General features: G+C 32.4%; 2 protein-coding genes across 2 annotated transcripts; one reads left to right on the top strand and one right to left on the bottom strand.

Annotated features, from left to right (window-relative positions):
- The first annotated feature begins 312 nt into the window (after nucleotides 1-312).
- LOC102596593 (60S ribosomal protein L24-like) lies at nucleotides 313-2,843 on the top strand. The gene is given in 5 exon segments (NM_001288521.1): nucleotides 313-323; nucleotides 1,638-1,713; nucleotides 1,841-1,942; nucleotides 2,129-2,277; nucleotides 2,687-2,843. Coding segments are annotated over 5 exon segments (495 nt in total).
- A 1,528-nt stretch (nucleotides 2,844-4,371) lies between these two features.
- Nucleotides 4,372-8,860, bottom strand: LOC102596267 (F-box protein PP2-A15-like). The gene is made up of 3 exons (XM_006338884.2): nucleotides 8,351-8,860; nucleotides 7,498-7,616; nucleotides 4,372-5,588 (listed from the first exon to the last, which is right to left on the bottom strand). The coding sequence occupies exons 1-3, from the start codon at nucleotides 8,657-8,659 to the stop codon at nucleotides 5,132-5,134; spliced, it is 885 nt and encodes a 294-aa protein (XP_006338946.1). The 5' UTR covers nucleotides 8,660-8,860; the 3' UTR covers nucleotides 4,372-5,131.
- Between the last annotated feature and the right edge of the window lie 5,992 nt (nucleotides 8,861-14,852).

Here is a 14,852-nt window from a genome sequence, read left to right as displayed (position 1 = left end):
ATGTCAAGAGCAAATGCCATTACGTCATGACTTATGAGATATTATGACACCAACATATAAACTTATGCTGCAATTTAGAGGACATATTCTTTAGCAGAAATACTTAAAATTGGGTTTATGTATGGTGGCTTTTTGTTATATGGGCTTAAAGTTTTATGGAGAGGCCCAATAACTGAACCAGACAGACAAGCCCACGAAGCCCTTCACATATTTTGGGCCCTGTAACCTCTGTTTCTTATAAAATGGTAGCTCATTAGGGTTTGAATTTCATTGAGATACTGTGAACGAGGGCGGCTCGCTACAGCATCAACCATGGTTCTCAAGTAAGATTTCTCCCGTTTATCTTTGTCATTCATCTGTATTTTTGATTGCCTTTATGCATCCGATGATTTATTTCAGTAGTATTCGTTGAGAAAATTTGGTAATTATCCATAAATGGTATCTACAATTTATAGATTTAGCTCAGGGAGAAGAATCAATGGCTGAAACCCTGCAAAAATCCATATTTAGATTCATAATGTAGATGAGAACGTGTAATTCCGGAGATGCTCACGGCGGAGCTCCCATAAGATAAATGTTGTTTCACTATGTATGCCTAGTATAGCACCCGAGAACCATGAGGTCTCATGTTCAAATCCAGCACAGACAAAAACACTAGTATGGAGCTCAAAAAATATTTTTTTTGGATCGTTTTCTGTGGTTTGTATTAAAATAGCATACATTTCTTAATCATACAAGGATTATCTTAGGAATAAGGATAGTTATGTGATGGTGCACTTTTGAGTATTATAGGATTTGTAACAATGTCTAAATTATGATTTGAGCAAGAGTAAGATTGGAGATAATTGTATTTTGACTTTTAGGAGAATATTTTGCTGGGATGATCGTTTTTCACGATTCAAGAACACCCTAATTTTCATAGTGAACACTCCAACTCATAGTTCGATTGATGAGGTTGGAGTTTGCTTGTGAAACCCAAGTTCTACTTGCAATTTATTTTCTCATTTGAAAGAATATTCATGCACAGACAGTTGATGTGGTCTTCTTATTCTATGTTCAAGTCAGACCACACATCTAGCATAGTTTATTTCTAGAGTGATCTTCCATGTTTTTTTGCGGGTTAGTTTTCTTTTGAATATCTGGTCTGTTCTGGTCTTTGCTTAGAGTAAGGGGAATTCTGTGGGAGAGATGAAGGGATAGGTAGGGAAGTGCTCCAGGCAGAGTGTATGACCTTGCAACTAGATTAAAATCATATTAAGCGGTATTGGTGATATCCATCTTTTCACTGCTCCATAGTTATGTGCGTTGTCGCACTGGTTGATTTCAAACCGCATTAGTTCTTTTTAAGTACACCTGGCTACTAAAACTGTAGCCACCATTAGATGTGAACTGCTTGCTGGCGGACAGCGGTTGGCAGTTATTTTCTTGGTCATCTGCAATGTTTCAACTAGGCACTACATAAAAATAGTGATGTTAACTCAATTCAATGTTCAACTTAATCTTACATGAAATCTTGTGTTATTTCAGACTGGGATTTTCTTGAGCTTGCTCATTTCCTGTAGTTTAGATTTTTCCCTGGTAATTCCACAGCCATAAATTCAAAGTGATGATTCATTGTTGTCTTACATCAATTTCAGGACAGAACTTTGCCGTTTCAGTGGTGCCAAGATTTACCCTGGGAGAGGCATCAGATTTATCCGTTCAGATTCTCAGGTATTCTTTTAACAGATGACTTGCTACACTTCTCTTAATCTAGTATAAATTTGCTTGTTTTCTTTGGAATTGGAGGAAAAATCGTGCTAGTTCTGCTATCACTTTATTGATTTCTTGATACTTTTAGGTGTTCCTATTCGTCAACTCAAAATGCAAACACTACTTCCACAACAAGTTGAAGCCGTCCAAACTTACATGGACAGCTATGTATAGGAAGCAACACAAGAAGGTGAGTTTTCTGGACTTTCAACAACAGTAACTGTGTTCTGCCCCCTAATTGAAACTAAACTAGGGAATATGCCCTTTCTTCAGCATATATAGTTTTACTCCTAAAACTTGCATTGGGGTGCTGAACTTTTCTAGGACTTGCTTATAATGACGTAATTTAATTGCGACCTGTGTTTGTTTACAATAGGATATTGCACAAGAAGCTGCTAAGAAGAGGCGACGTACCACCAAGAAGCCTTACTCTAGGTCTATTGTGGGTGCAACCTTGGAGGTTATCCAGAAGAAGAGAACTGAAAGGCCAGAAGTTCGAGATGCTGCCAGGGAGGCTGCTCTTCGGTTAGTTTCTACTAATTCCTGATTTTATTTATCAGTGTGTGCGCCAGCAAATTGCATATAGTTAGTGGCTTTTTGGATAGTCTTATCTGATAATCTTTTATCTTGTATACCAGACTTAGTCAGGTATTAACGTTTTCACATGTGGTTAATACAGTTACTAGTCTGGGAAATTAATTGCGTCTATCGTTACAGATGTGCTGATACCTTTCAAGCACCTTCTGTTCCATATGGGCCCAACATGAACTAAAAACACCTAGAGCCTTATGTGTACTACACAATTGGTATTATCATCTTGGTGTTGAGAGGACAGTAAATTATGGTGTTAGTCATTGAAGTTTAAGAAAGAAGTGTTTTTTTTTTCTGGGTTAATGGGGATAAACTGATCTTTGTGTGTATGGATTTTGTGTAGTGAAATTAAGGAAAGGATCAAGAAGACAAAGGATGAAAAGAAGGCGAAGAAAGCAGAGGTTCAGGCCAAGTCCCAGAAAGCTGGAGGAAAGGGCAATATGTCCAAAGGAGGTGCATCTAAAGGTCCTAAGCTTGGTGGTGGCGGAGGAAAACGTTAAGTTGTTGTTTATGTTGTTTCCTTATTAGCAAATAGAGTGCCTTGTTTGACGAGACTGTAAGCGAAGACCTTCATTTACAAGTATCTCATACATCTGCAGACAAATTTCTCGTTGACGGTTTTGCATTTGGTATGCAGCTGTTGATTCTCCACATACTGTTGACTTCTTGTGGGTTCATTCTCTATTACAGATGTAGTTTTTTGACTCCTAAACAATATATTTTTGAAATCTGCTTCTTCGAATGTGTGCGCAAACTCTTGCAGTAATTTACCATGCAGCAATCCTACTGAGCTAGAATATAATTAAGACGAGGTTGACTGAGCTAGAATATAATTAAGATGAGGTGACTCTTTAACCTCTGTTTTTCTGCATACTTGGAGAGTTACTTTCATGATGATTTAATTGATTAAGGAAGATGCATAAGTATCAATAATGCTCAACATGATTGAGTTCATATGCCTGTCATTTAATTGTGCAATTACTAGTTTAAATGTGGATGTGGTATAACAAGTGTATATCATAAAACTGAACTAGACCTAATCAAAAATCAAGCCTAATGACCATAAAAATGCGAGGTTTACATGACAGCCTTTTGTACTTGTCATTAAATTTCATTTAGGCACACAAACTGTAATTTATTATAATTGAGTACGGATAAAGTGTTCCTCTAGACACTTTCAGTTCAAATTTAAAAAAACTATTGTTTGTATTTTAAGTGCATAATGTAAATAAGTTAAACACTAAAAATATGTTATCTTTTTTAAAAATACGCATTAGCCTCCTTACTATTGTTCATATTTTTAATTGCATAATGTAAACAAGTTAAACAATTAAAATATGTTATCTTCTTTAAAAATACGCAGTAGCCTTAATAATCTGTAGAATTTGGTATTAGATTTCTTGGTTTTTTTGTTCCTTTTTTTTTTGGGGGGGATAAGATTGCGTAAATAGATACACTTTGGGAAAAAGCTCACAATTTGAATCTACCAAGTCACCTTACTCAAATGATGTGGAAGCCTCACCTAACTTGACCACCAGAACACACAAATAAAATTATGAACCAAAATAGGTGATAAATATTTATGTGGTTATAAATCATCCCTTCAAGGATAAAAGAATAAAATAAATATTTTAAAATTAAGTTGTTACTAAATATAGAAAGATGTCAGATTTTAAGACCGTCAATAAGAAAAAAGTGTCGGGTAAAAAATGATCATATACTACAATACAACAACATATCCTAATGTTTCCACATGAGTGATCTGAGAGAAGGGTACAATGTACGGAGACCTTCACATAATAGTAATTGAACAAGATATTACCAAAGATCACTTCACATGTTAAATGGGAACAAAGCACTTGTCAAGCAGCCTGTTATGTTCCCAATAATAGATTGATAAAAATAGAAGAAAAATATCACCATCTGATGTGACATGGATGGAATCAAATATGCAGTATTTACGGACAAAAATATTCAGTTATTTGAAACAAAAACAATGTTGAACCAGGATCAATCAAAGACAGCATATTCTTGCAGTTCAAAACACATTGACTTACTCAAAAAATGTAAGTGAACAGCATCCACAGCACATAGAAAAGGTTGTTAATGATCAAAAGATGTCATAATAACCAAAGACCACACACACAAAAAGACTATAGTAAACAACATAAGCATAGGAGAGAGAACAAGGACAGGATTCTACCAAAGTTGAGATCTTAAAGCACTGAAATGCTATGTTGCTCGAACTCTTAAAAAGTACTGTTGAATGTGTGGTGGATCCTCGAAAAAGCTGTATATTTTGAGGATCAGACAAGGATGTGACAACACTTTTGGACAGTCCAAACTCCAAACAACATAGTTGAATTGTAAAACATGCTATAAAAGTGGAAGAATTCAGGGGCAGAGATAGAAGCCTCGATACGAGTTCAGCCGAACCCAGTTAATTTTTTTCTCAATCTAGAACCCAAAAAATTGAATTCCAGGCTCTGCTCTGGAAGAATTGAGCCATATTTTTCTGTACAAGAAAAAACTAGAATAGTTGGACCTTTTCTCCAATGAAAAATGAGCAACCTATCTTTTCTTGATCTTCTGCAGTAGGTATTCTATGCAACAAAACTGGATCAAGAACAAAACAGTATCATTTACATGGAGAGAGAGGGCATACTTAAGGCGAAAAATAATTTTACAATGACTACCCTCTCAAATGTATTGTTTTTAGGCGGTTTAATGGAACCCATAGAAAATTTTCTGAGAGCATTGGCAAGAAATCATGTCACTTACAGATACTTTAAACCCCTTTTCTAGGATGGACTTTCAGATCACTAGGGGTAATTGATACAGAATCAACACAGAGCCCGCCTTTAGAATGTGTGCAGTCGATCTGTTTCATTGAAAATTTAACTTCCGTCACAGGATCTGATGTACTGACAATAAATTCACCCACCTTGTACTCAATCCAGCTCCCACGCCTGATATTCCCATTTGGGTCGTCTTGCCCAGTGTCATCTATGAAGCACTCATTAACTGCGTGTTGCCCATCAGAAGTAGATAGTTCATATCGTACTGGCCCCAAATCCCATCCATGAGTATGCTCAAAGTTGCAAGCACGCCGGCCGAGTCTTTTAAATATTTTCCCAAGGTGAACTCTGAATGTTACAGTGTATATACCTGGAGGAAAAGGAAAATTCACTGTGCCACTCAATTCAAACCACCATACCTGCTGGCAATACGCCACAACATGGAATCTGCAAGAGTTCAAAATTTGCGATATCCCTCATCATCAACAACGATCAGTTGTGCAAAAGTAAAGAGGGAAAAACTAGTATGTTCATGTATAATTCAATGGAGAAAAGGAGGATACAATAGGGGCAGGACAGCCTGTAACACCTCCCTACCCCACCCCAAAACACACACACACACACAGTGATAGAGAATAGCATGAACAGTTCCAAGAGAAGAAAGCTTGGAGTTCACAAACTAGCACACATTGGAACAAAGAGAATAAAAAGGACAAACATTTCATATCCATGAGATTACCATATATTTCACCCTATAAATTAGCATACTGTTGCAAGCAGTACCACAATCTGATGCCAGTGGTTCAATTTCATACTCTCAAGAAAGGAAGTTCATTGACAAAAGGCTGAGACATAGAAGCCAACTGTTGTCACTACTCAATCAGCTAGTATCAATCAAAATTAGAAAAGTAAAGAGTAAGTTAACTTCAGTTCTAACCAGAAAAGTAATAGGACATTTTGAACAGACAAATGCTCCGATAAATTCCTAACGGAGCTTAGTCAAAAAGTCATGTAGCTAGGAAAATAACATCCTAACTACAGCTGATAAACTCATCAATATATCATCTCTTTTACAGCCGAGAATTAAAACTCATACTATCCAACAGAAGCAATAACGACCTAGGTCTAACATTCTATCTCATTTTTCTTTCTTTTCCCTATTATGTATATTTCTGTCTTAGATCTAATTGCACCAACAAATCAACTGATGAAGAAAAGCCACGTAAATGCACTCGGAGTCGAGGGAGCATGATTTCTTTAAAGATGGAAAATGGAGAATATTTTACAAGACTGGTTCAATGCATGTATTTGCTGTTTTCTTGTCTCCTTCAGAAGGGAAACACTTTCAGATCCTTTTGAGAACATTGCTTCAACAATTTCTCAAATGGATGTAAAAAGGCATCTAATAACTTCATTTCATGTTTCAGTTCATTTAGGAATATACCATGGCTATGGGATGCAAAGAAGAAGAAAGGGGAAGTGTCATGCATGCACTGAGCATTCTAATCCATCACTACATTTGCATCTAACTAATACCATCTAGGGCATAGGTTCACACACACTGTATATTTGCTACAAAAGATAGATCAAACTTCGGCCTTCCTACCAAGTACAATCTCATTTGGTAGAAAGAAAGATTAAAAGCAATCTACTGATAACTCAAATCAGGCATACAAGCAATAGGGTATAGAAAGTCAGGCAGTGTCAACACAATATATTGGAAGGCAAATCAGAATGTTTTCCACTTAAGAATCCGCTCCAGCATTGTCTATTTGTCGGGTTTAGAGAGAGAATGAGCTGGAAGTTAAATAACTACTACTCTAATTGAGTTAACTTATATTCATTTTCACCTCATGGTGAATACATAAACCTTGTTTTCACATGTCCCCAAGGGATTGGTCTGGTGATTGAGGCAAGGGAGTAACAACTTGGAAGTTTTAGGTTCGCATTCCTTCTATAACACTGGTTTCAGCCAATCTGCTCCAAGCTAAGTGGGGATGGTTACCTTGCCTCTATGGGAGGTCGGTGGGGATCAAGAGAAGGAAGGCCTGGCACATCATACTCTTCAGGGTTTGGCAACGTGTGGTGGGCTGAACAGTTTGCCGAGTGGACAATATTTTTAAAAGTCAAATAAAGAACATAAAAAAAAAAACCTCATTTTCACATGTCTTGCTCATAAAAATTATCCTGCGATGCATGGGGAAATCCCAATGCTCACTGGGGAAAAAAACTAGTTATTAATATCATCTCACAAGAGGATATCCAGCCAATTTAAAACTCCAAAATTATTTTTATCACTGCAACAATAAGCTTAATAATGACATTGTTGCACATAGTTTCAACCAATTAATCTAACCTTGATTCTTCTGTAGGAAACCAGTTCCAGTGTCTCCTGTCTTCCACATTAGTTATCAACATTGCTTTCGAGGAGATTGACATACAAATCTTTCCACTTATTCTGTCCAACCATACCTCCTGCATTTTGTCCCCCCGTCAAAAACATACAGTTTAGTGAGATCAAACATCACTCCAACATATTGTTACTACAAGTTCAACTCATAAAACATAGCACAACTTCATAAAAAAGATCATCTTATTCCTCAAACTTCCCTTCCCAGACCTCAAGAGCAAGTGTGACGTGAAAAGCACTACACAGAGAATTAAGCCGTGGGAACCTCAAATTTCACAGTCCCTCCCAATACAAGCAATTGAAAAAAGTACCATCCCCCAAAACCTATAATCATAGCAAGCTGGCCTAGACTCCATCTTTATCAATTTAGCAAAACAAACACAATTATAGTTAGCCAACACCACTCATCCATTTGCTCATAAAAAACATGGGAAAGAAGGAACTAACAAAAGAATAAAGATATGGGTAAATAACGCATCAACGATAAAACTGTTTCACAATTCTAAAACTTGAACATTAACCACTGTTCAACCACTGAACAGAGATTCTCACTCCAGCTCAACTTGAAAGCTAAACTTGAATACTACATAGATAGCATCATTTCTAACATCAAAAACAGTCTCAATCTATGACAGCTGCAGGAAAAACCCAACATCAATTTTGACCCAAAACCCCCATTAAACAAGTATTTATTTACCAGCAAAACTGAAAATCCTTTAACCTTCAAAATGTATAGAAAAATGTCAGCACAAACTAAAAAATAATGTAGAATTAACGAACTTCACAAAAATCTACATGCCTTATTGCCATCATCAAACGGCACGGAACGAGCGAGGAAAGCAAATATATCTTTCTTAGAGAGACCATCGTAATTTTGCGGAGGCAAAAGGTCGAGCAAGTGGTGGTAGTTAGACGGAAGTTTAGATTCCCAAACAGCATCAGAAGAAGCGGCACCTCGAAAAGCGCGATTAAGCCGAGCTAGATTACAAATTTCAGGTGGATTTAGGTACATAAACACACACGCCACGCAATTTTCCGGTATATCACCGAGTCCCGGTCTGCCGTTGCCTGACTCGTTTTCCGTCAGGTTGGATAATGATGCGCCCATGCGATTATGGAACTTTTAGCTTTGAGAAGGAAGAGGGCAATTGTGTCAATTCATGGTTTATCACGGTGGTGATGCGGTGGCCGCCGGTGAGGTAGAGTGGTGGAGTGATGGCGGAGAACGGCAGAGTACGGAGGTGATTAACAAGAATTTTTTTCTTAACGACTCATTTCCGTTCGCCCTTTTATTAAAGAAAAATATATATATTTTCCATATATTTATTTGGGTCAATTACATTAAATACTTCTACAATATAATTCAATTTTAGATTTATTTTTTATATTTTAAAATCAAACATTTATATCTTTTGTATAAAGAGCATTCCCAATAAGATTTATTTGTAATTATACTAAACGACAAATCAAAACTCTAAATTAGATCTATTTACAAAATTTTAAAACGAAAATATTCATGTCTTGATTTAAAAAATTTAGTATTGTTGAGATTATTATTTATCTTTAGAAACTCACAAAAATTATTGAATGAGATATATCAATTATTAGTAATAACTTTTTTGGGAATTGTAATATAGAAGATGTAAATATTTGATTTTAACATACTGAAAGTTTTTTCATGATTAAATCATAGTATATGAATATTTAGTGTAATTCACAATTTTTTATTCTTAGAAAGATATGTGCAAATTTTTATTTTTATTTTGCTTCGCTTTTAAAAAACAATAATAATAATATACTCAATGAAATTTTACAAGTAAAATTTGAAAAGATAGAATATACGTCTACCTTACCACTATTTTCTAAAAATAAAAAAATTATAACGAAAGACCCTAAAATAAAGTGCAACAAAAATATCGGATATGAAGTTGCTAATGAAAAGGGACACTCTGTTTACAGCTAGCACCACTAGTAAACAAAAATTGGAGGGATATTATAGTACGTAGTGTTATCTCCTGTATTCAGATTAGCAAACCAGAAATAATAAAAGATGAAAAGAAAAACACAAAGAACTATCCGAGTCCACAGAACCCACTGTGTGTTCTTAAGAAATTTAATCCCCTCAAGTACCTGAGGTTGCAGATTAATTTCTCCCAAGATAAAACGGATTAACCATTAAAGAAGTAGCGGTACCTCAAACTTCGATAATTTCAACGAACTCAAAATGACAGCAACGAATCACACACACAGACACGATCGATCGATTTTGTTTTGTAAGAAATGTATGCAAAAGAAGGGAAGAATTTGATGCAGAAAAATGAGAGAAAACCTCTCTATTTATAGCCAACAAAGGGTAAAGGTCACAACCCTTTGAAAAGAAGACAACCTTTCAGAAAGGTCACAACACTTTGGAAAAGGCACAATCTTTCAAATGGTCACAACCCTTTAGAAAGGACACAACCTTTCATAAAAGTCACAACCCTTCAGGAGAGTCACAACTCTTCATTTCCTGTTCACACCTTTAAAACCCAACACGTAGAACATGATTATGCAACACAACCATAAAAAGTTTTGATATAAAAATTTAGTATTTCTCTTTTTTTTTTGTTAATAGTTTTGGACAAATTATATTTGGATTATTATTACCATCATCCACTTTTAATTGTCATAGTTTCCTTTTTTGATATGTAAAAAATTGAAATTTATACTCCCTCTGTCCCAATTTATGTGGCACTTTTCGTTTTTCGAGAGTCAAACAGTTTAAGTTTGACAAGAAATTTGCGCATCGAATCTTCGATTTTTTTGAAATAAAATTTATATATTTGTAAACTACGTAAAAAGTACTATAAGTCACAATAATTGATAATTCAAAATGCTTAAAAGATCTATGAATAATTTACGGTCAAAGATAGACTTGTTTGAATCTCGAAATCTGAAAAGTGCCACATAAAATGGGATGGAGGGAATAGCACTTTTTGTACAATTTTTGAATATCTAAATTTTTTGTTTAAAATATCAAATTAATTTAATATAATTTAACTTTGAAAATTAGTCAAATTAACTTTCGAAAAACGCAATATAACAATTAAAAGTGGACAAAGGGATTAATTAGTATTGAAAGTTATTTTTTTTTTGTGTGTGTGTGTGGGGGGGGGGGGGGGGGGGGGGAACTAATTTTAGCATAATCAATCTCAATATAATTAATTTCGGCATAACTCATTTTCAAAACAAACGAACACCTTGTTTGGATGATTTTTATTCATTGCATTGTTAGTTTAAATACAATGTTTGTTTTTTATTATTACTTAAATTTTATTGTATCGTCTCATTTAAATCATCGTTAGGTAAAGACAAAAGTTTTATTTTGTGTAACGATCAAGTTGATGTGATCGTAACGCTACCTTAGTGTTTTCTTTTCATTTTGTCTTTACTTATAATTTAATAATTATATTTATCTTTTATCTCACCTTTTCAGAATGTCTCTATCCAATACCCTATTTTTCTTGTTCAAATTATTGATGTGTGAGTTGTGACATTATGTAACAATAAAGATTGATAATTTATCCAAACATTGTATTTATTTAACACAATACATCATAAAGTCAAAGATATTTTGATTCAACGAGGGGGGGATGATAAAAAGGTCATATATATTACTCCCTCTGTCTCATAATAACTTATCACTTTTCGTTTTACACGATACTTAAAAAATCATAAATAAAATAATCAATTTGACTAATTTACCCTTTATTCATATTGTTGGATAACAAGATAATTTATTATGAGATAGTGCATACAAAAGGTATAGTACTCTGTACTCCAAAGTGGGTGAGAACAAAAGTATAAAGGAGTAATTAAGTATTTAATGAACTCTTTGAAAAGATAAATCTAGGAACTTTAATTTTATTTAAGCTTCCAAAGAGAAATTATGGGAACATTAAGTATGATGATGATAATAATTATAGGGGTAAAATGAAAAAAAAAAATTAATCTATCTTGAACTATAGTAAGTGATCAAGTAATTTGGAACAAATATTTTAGAAAGATAATCAGTTAATATAAGACAGAGAAAATAATAAATTAAATAATTGAAGTAGGTGAAAATTATTTTAACATCATCTTTGCTTGTTCGATGACTTTTACAATCTCTAAAAACTCCCTGATGTCTCCTTCATGGTTGCAATAGAACCATTCCCGTTTAATAGTAAATAAATAATTTTATATTATATGCTCAAATTCTTTCAATAAACAAATAATATATTATAGAGTATAGACCAATAAAATTAAGCATATCTCATTCACTAACCTAATTGAAAAGAACTTGTGAGTCGTGCATCACATGAATGATGAAACTTATTGAAAAATAGTGTAATTAAGTGAGTAGGTTTTGTTTGACTATTAGGAACCAAGATTTTTTTCTATCCGCAAATTAATAAAAAAATTATATTATAAAATATTATTTTGTTACTATATAATATCGAATTAACTTACTCAAAAAATACATAATGAAAAATAAGTTTTCACTGAAATATTAAAAAGTTTTTTGATTTACCTATGTGAAAACGCTATTTTTATTTTTTTTCACTGACTATCAAAACACCAATTGGACAATTTTCCTTAAAAAGTTTGAAAATTTTTATAGTGGCTGAGGATTGAACATTATATATTACTAGTTTTTTAGCAGATAAACAAAACTAATATTGTCTTTGTATAATGAAAATAATATTATCTTAAAGTAACTAAATATTATAATTGAGGTATAAACTTCAACCTTTAGTATTTATTACTGCTAAACATTTTTCACAAGTACGTTAATTTGGCTTAATTTTATATACGTTGACCAATCACGTACCAATATTTTATTTATTTTACATTTTTATTATGTTAACCGATTATGACTAATTGTGGTCCTAAAACAAATTTTCACTAAAATTTTGAGACATTTTTAAATTCTTTCGTACGAAAATATTACTATTTTTTCGTTCTTTCACTATTTCAATCAAAATATCTATCCGAACAGCTACTAACTACTAAACAATTTTAATGAAAAAATCATAATGTTTTAATAATGTATATTATGTCGACACACCTTTACCTCTCCGAAAACTCAAAAAGTAAAATGAAAAAGAAAAAAAAAAAGCATGTGAGACTGTAAATCGCATGTAAATGCGTTTTATGCCTTTTATGTAGATAAGGCCATTTTGGGTAATTTAAGTGAAAAGCATAAATAAAGTAACAAGAAAGAGACATCTTATAAAAAAAATGCATGTTATTTTTTATATATAGTATAATATTCTATTTAATATTATTCTTATAAAATATATTATTTATAGATTCTAATAAATTATGATATAAATAATATTAATATTTTTATACACAGAAAATCATGACATTATCAATATCAGTAATTTTCTTTTACTTATATATTTTATTTTATATTATCTAAAAACTATATAATGCATATTTTTAAGACAACAAGTGAAAAATAGCACTCGTTTCTTTTTGTTTCAAATTTTTTCATTATAAGATGTAATAATGGCAAACATTAAACTTGGTTCCTCCATTATTCTTTATTACTCCACTACTCTTAGAAGATAAATAAATTTTTTTACGATATCTTTTATATGTAATTACTAAATATTCATGTATTATAATTTTTATATAATTTGTCTTTAAATCAAATAACCCCGAGTTGCTGAGCTTACTATTTGATATTCAGAATTCACTAATCAAATTAATCGAAATTCATATCATGTAAGATCCTATAACACGGAAAAACACCCTCCATTTAATTAATCTTTTTTTATTTTTAAAATTAAATCTGAACTCTCTCGTGATAATCCTGAATTACTAAGATAAATGTCTCCCTTGTTGTTGCTGCTAATGAAATATTAGTACTTGATAAAAGATTGGAGTCTGTGACTTATGTTGATCATATAAATGATAGAGGCTGAGACATGTGAATATATTACATGGAAAAATTCTTTTGGTCAGAAAATTTGGTCAGAATGGTATTTTATATATGTTATTTTATCTTTTTGAACATTTTTATCCTTTTAACTTTAATACATTTTAACTAAAAAATAGAAAAAAGATCAATTTATTTTAAAATAAAATAAAAAAACTATAGTTTTTAATATTTCTGGCCAAATTGTGATGCATGCTAAATATCATTAAATTAAGTTATCAACATGGAACAATTTAAGAGCAGACAAAAGTTGCTTTTGTAGAGAACATTTTACCCCCTTCATATTTCTTCTCATTAATTATTTCGAGTATCAATAAATATCGTTAAATTAAGTTACCAACATTGAACAATTAATGAGCAGACAAAAATTACTTTTGCAGAGAACATTTTACCCCCTCCATATTTCTTTTCCTTAATTATTTTGAAATCAATAAATATCGTTAAATTAAAGTTACCAACATAGAATAATTTAAGAGCAGACAAAAGTTGCTTTTGTAGAAACATTTTACCTCTCTATATTTCTTCTTATTAAATGATTTTAAGATATCAATAAATATCGTTAAATTAAGTTACCAACATAGAATAATTTAAGAGCAGACCAAAGTTGCTTTTGTAGAAACATTTTACCTCTCTATATTTCTTCTTATTAATGATTTTAGATATCAATAAATATCGTTAAATTAAATTACCAACATAGAACAATTTAAGAGCTTACAAATAGATATAATGTGACAATTGTTACAGGAATATCTTAACAAAAAAAAAAGGATAGAAAAACAAAGAGAAATTAAAGGAAATAGAACAATTTACAAATGTTGTGTGTTTCCAATAAGTATGTTTTGTTAATTTGAATAGTGACTTAAGTAATATGGATTTGTTATAATTTTATTAAATCGATGTCAAATACTTTATCATTTTATCGGAATCCACACATAGCATAAGTTTAGGGTAATGCTAAATGGCCAGAAAATTTGGTAAAAGAATTTGGCCAGAAATTTAAAAAATCTATAATCTTTTTTTTTATTTTAAAATATACTGATCTTTTTCCATTTTTTAATTAAAAGATATTAAAGTTAAAAGAGTAAAAATGTTCAAAAAGGTAAAATAACATAGGTAGAATACAATTCTGGCCAAAAGGATTTTTCCTATTAAATGTACCGGACTTTTCTTTGATGTTAATTGACAATACTAATTATTGCGCTTTAGATCATTTTCTTGTTTGTTGGTATTACTTTTCTTATTGTAGCTAACACGCGCTAGACTAATAAGATAGAAAATGTCAAAAATGCCTTCAATTTTGTCGTGTTTGAAGCAAGGATCAATCACTGCACCA

The sequence above is a fragment of the Solanum tuberosum genome, unplaced genomic scaffold (genome assembly GCF_000226075.1).
Source record: "Solanum tuberosum cultivar DM 1-3 516 R44 unplaced genomic scaffold, SolTub_3.0 scf00008, whole genome shotgun sequence".
Lineage (NCBI taxonomy): Eukaryota > Viridiplantae > Streptophyta > Magnoliopsida > Solanales > Solanaceae > Solanum > Solanum tuberosum.
The sequence above is the reverse complement of the archived record's forward strand: the minus strand, read 5'-3'. Positions and strand labels throughout refer to the sequence as shown.

Excerpts from the sequence above, each read along its gene's own strand:
- LOC102596267 (XM_006338884.2), bottom strand. The coding sequence starts at position 8,659 with ATGGGCGCATCATTATCCAACCTGACGGAAAACGAGTCAGGCAACGGC. Across the intron at positions 7,617-8,350 it reads CGTTTGATGATGGCAATAAG|GAGGTATGGTTGGACAGAAT; the intron begins GCATGTAGATTT and ends GACAAAATGCAG. Across the intron at positions 5,589-7,497 it reads TTTCCTACAGAAGAATCAAG|ATTCCATGTTGTGGCGTATT; the intron begins GTTAGATTAATT and ends GAACTCTTGCAG.